The sequence below is a fragment of the Lucilia cuprina genome, chromosome 5 (assembly GCF_022045245.1).
Source record: "Lucilia cuprina isolate Lc7/37 chromosome 5, ASM2204524v1, whole genome shotgun sequence".
NCBI lineage: Eukaryota > Metazoa > Arthropoda > Insecta > Diptera > Calliphoridae > Lucilia > Lucilia cuprina.
Window position 1 is genome coordinate 21,681,120 of NC_060953.1, and position 4,355 is coordinate 21,685,474.

Sequence of the window (4,355 nt, forward strand, 5' to 3'; positions counted from 1 at the left end):
ATATATATATATATATATATATATATATATATATATATATATATATAATTATATATATATATATATATATATATATATATATATATATATATATATATATATATATATATATATATATATATATATATATATATATATATATATATATATACATATATTGTATACATAGGGGTAACAAAATGCTGATTTTATCGCGACAACCCACATATAATTTTATTGATATAATGCTATACACTCTTATAAATTTTTGTTTAAATTTACACTACTTACTGTAGGTAACCAGACTCCTAGTATAATTAGTGAAAAATTACATGTTCAAAAATATTCAAAATTTTTAAATACATTGTATGTAAAAATATTGGATACAAAATATGTATTTATACCTACTAATATGTTTAAACATGTTTAGCAACATTTCAATTTTTTGTGTTTAAAAAAACTTATTTTATATGTTAAGTTAAACATAAAATAATTAAAGTTGCATATGAATATGTGCACTTACTGCATTGAAAATGTAATAATATACTACTTCATATTCTTAAAAAAACAATTTTAGGGAATCGTTTTTACTAATGTTTTATTATACACATACAACGATTTAAATTAAATAAATTAATAAAAAATCATAATTCATACTCTTAAAAGTAATAAAATAAACTCCAGCATCCGAGAAAGCGAATTATGTTTAAATATTGTTGATATTTGTAGAAGAAGCCGAAATTGAAAATATAATTGCAGTTGAACACTATTCCATCTATTCTGAAAACAAGGATACATATCAAAATATGTATGATTAAGGAGAAAATATTTGAGAACTTATCTGTCCATTAATTCTATAAAATATAGTACCACCTAAGCTAAATTGTGAATTTTGGCGAACAGATTTGAATCGCTCGCATTGCTGCAATCTCGGTCAAATTTGAAATTATTGCTTTAAGTTTTCTTGCAGTTGTTTTCTATAGTTTTGATTTCACTTTTGCACATTTTCAATGAATTGTTTTCGCACAGACGCTCCACTAGGATTTACATACATTTTAGGCCGCAATTAATAAAAATCTTATCAAAATAATTTTAATGATAATTTGTCAACAGCTTTTTTATTTTTTCAATATAAAATCTGACAATTTCAATATTGCTCAGAGTAAGTACCATATAGTAGTATATAGACGAAAGTAATTGTCAAGGACCTAAGTCCCTTGTCAAAGACCTAATTGGTGAGAATGTATTAGTAAAAGCACAAAAATAAACACAGTTGGTTAAAAGGTACTAAATAAAAAATGTATTTTTTGGACGTTATTCTTTGTGTGTTATTAATGAAATTTTATATGGCAGTGAATAAAAATATTAGTTATTTATTTTTTTGAAAAGATATTTTATCCCAAAACATATTATAAACACGTCTTTTTGTTATTTTTTTGTTGAATTAAAAAAAGTATGTAAAATACTTTTTTAATTTTCAATACTAAAATGTACAGCTTTTCAATTTTAATTAAAATAAAATGTCAAAGAATAAAAAATATTTTTTTTTTCGTTTGTAAAATATAAATTATTTTCGGGGTTTTAAATAAATGAAAAGTGTTGAAAAAAATAATAAACATTAAGTTTAAGTGATAAGAAAAACTAATAAGTGGTAATAATATAAAATGTTTATGTTTAGTAAGTGCGTTTAGTTCTCACAAGTTTGTTTTATTCTCTCAGAGCTCATCTGTGTGAAGAGAATAAAAATTTGAAAACCCCTTCAGTTTCGCCTATATGTACTACTATATGGTAAGTACGATTACACTTTTGTGTTTAAAATCAAATATTTCCAAAATATTAAACAGAATGCATGTAATTTTAATATTAAAATGTTTATTATATTATAAACATGAATCTAAATACTATATTTATTATATTTTTTCTAATATTTCTTGAAATTATGTTTGATATAAAAAATAAGAAGGAAAAATGGAATATTTACTAATATTTTATTTATAATAAAAATTAGATATTGAAAAACAACATTACCTTTTATTTTAAATAAAGTTTTAATTCATGTTTTTTAATATTTTAAAATTTTGTCGACATTTTAATTAAATTAAATGTTTCCTCTTTTTATTTTTCTCTTATTTTGTACAGCGACGTATTTTTTAGTATTATTCAGGACATCTGGCATCTCTGCCCCAAAATAAAAACATCGTTAATTTTTTGCTAGAAGTAATTTTCTATATTTTTAAAATAAAACTTGATTTAGTTTAAATTCTTGAGGAAGGCTATGTCTGCTCCAAAAAGAAGAAAACATTGGGGGAATAACCCTAAATTTAAGGTGCCAAAAACCTCTGACGGACCCAGCTCAAGCTCAAATAGATTTCAACTACTCTCTGATGAGGAAGAAGAAGCTGTTGTTTTTAAAGAAAAAATTCCGCCTATAATTGTAGATCAAGCACACAGTTTTTCGGCTGTTATTGGTTTAATTGGTAAGAAATATACTTTTAAACGTATGACTATTGGAACGAAGATTTCATCGAACTTTATACCGCTCTACAATGATGCTCTAACTGTTCTTAAAGACAGTAAATTTCAGTTTTATACTCATGAGTTAAAAATTTTAAATTAGTTTTATTTGGCCTACATAAACTGGAACCAAAGGTAATCATCGAGGAGTTTCTTATATCGCATAATATTAAACCTGTGAGCGTAAAGGAATTGGAAACAAAGCGTACCAGTGTAGATGACGCACTTTACATAATCGAGTTTGAGAAATGTGAATCATAGAGCCGATGACCAGAAGTGTCCCAGCCGACAAGAATATTTAGAAATACCGCAAAGAGTAACTTCTAATACAAGGACTGTAAACAAAAGAAGTAATGTTTCGTTTTTAAATGAAGATGGCAATGATTTTCCTCAATTGCCAAGGCAAGATCACCAAAGTAACTCGCGTAACCCTCGCGCTTATGGCAATTTGTATTCAGAGGTAGCTAAGAACAGAAGCTACAACAAAAATAATAGCGATGACATTTCCAACGAACGACTCATGGAAATATTTTTTGATGCTGTCGATACGTTGCAAAGATGTCAAAATAAGTATGACAAGTTTATAGTTTTAGGTATGATGCTTCAACATGCCATATAATTCTCCTTGTTTGAAAAATGTTCATGTTACGCATTAGAATGCCCAAGGCATAACAACTGAGTCAGCTGCTGCCCAGCTGTAATATGTTTTACATAAAAGCAAAATGGATATTCTACTTTTAAATGAGAACTTTTTTATATTAATATTAATAGGCCAGTTACGATCACTTCAGTTTACAACCCAACTCACACAGCAAATTTTAAGAATGACCTGGACAAGCTGACGCCTTCTCCAACGACTTCTTTATATTTGGAGATCTGAATGCCCAACATACACTCTGGAATTGTGCATCAAGTAATTCTGTTGAAAGAGAGCTCTACAGTCACTGTCTCCAATCCAGCTATTACATTTATTACCCAAACGAGTATACACGCTTTGGTCAAAACAACATCCCCTGTATTACCATACAGACTGGATAGCAATCGGTAACTGGGTGGAAAACGAAATTAGGTATCAGAATATTGATCAACTAGTCTCTAATTCAGGTAATTTAGATTTATGTTTCGATAAATTGATTTGTATTATCAAAGAAGCTTTTATGAAAAGAATAATGATGGAAAAACTCAGGCAATTATATTTCCATATAATAAATCGAAGAAACGTATTCTTACTAGAAATCTATATTGTAATGGTGTCTTTATCCCCCTGTTGGACAAGATCAAATATCTAGGAATCATATTAGACAAGAAGTTGTCATTTAAAGATCATGTAAATTACACTTGTGAAAAAGCTATAAAGTGCAGCAGAGCCCTATACCCATTGCACAATAGAAGATCGAATACTTTTAATACTTTTCCTTAATTACTGTGATATTAGTAGTTTCCTTAATTGATTATTTAGCTGCTAATTGTTGTAATACTTTTAAGTAAAACCTCAAATCATTGTAAATATTTATTTTTATAAAGGATTCAATAAAGGCAATTATTCAGGAAAAACAGAGTTGTATCACTAAAGGTATTTTCAGACTACAATACTGACTACCAGTGTACACTTAATAAGGTAGCCTCGTCCGCACAGCTGATCATCAGCTTTTACAATCTTATCTGTCAAAATTCCTGTTTGTTTACATAGAAAAAAAATCGCAAAAGGTGTAAAAATTTTAAAAAGTGAAGAAAATTATGGTTTTAAAGGAGTTTTCTAGGTCAATCGTGATTAAATGTCTTTGTTATCCTTCTCTCTTGATAAAAAAAGAAAATCTTTAGCTCCGGCATACGTTCCAAATCAGTTTCAACTATTTTTAACA

The 4,355-nt window shown here is 27.3% G+C and overlaps 1 protein-coding gene across 1 annotated transcript; it reads left to right on the forward strand.

Moving 5' to 3' along the window:
• The first annotated feature begins 2,124 nt into the window (after window positions 1-2,124).
• On the forward strand, window positions 2,125-4,041 carry LOC124420292. Its single transcript, XM_046952598.1, has 2 exons — window positions 2,125-2,456; window positions 2,597-4,041. The coding sequence occupies exons 1-2, from the start codon at window positions 2,255-2,257 to the stop codon at window positions 2,752-2,754; spliced, it is 360 nt and encodes a 119-aa protein (XP_046808554.1). The 5' UTR covers window positions 2,125-2,254; the 3' UTR covers window positions 2,755-4,041.
• Window positions 4,042-4,355: the final 314 nt, after the last annotated feature.

What these genes read in the sequence shown, in the direction of transcription:
- LOC124420292 (XM_046952598.1), top strand. Translation starts at nt 2,255, where the DNA reads ATGTCTGCTCCAAAAAGAAGAAAACATTGGGGGAATAACCCTAAATTT. An exon ending in GGCTGTTATTGGTTTAATTG is followed by an intron (nt 2,457 to 2,596) that starts GTAAGAAATATA and finishes ATTTTAAATTAG; the next exon opens with TTTTATTTGGCCTACATAAA.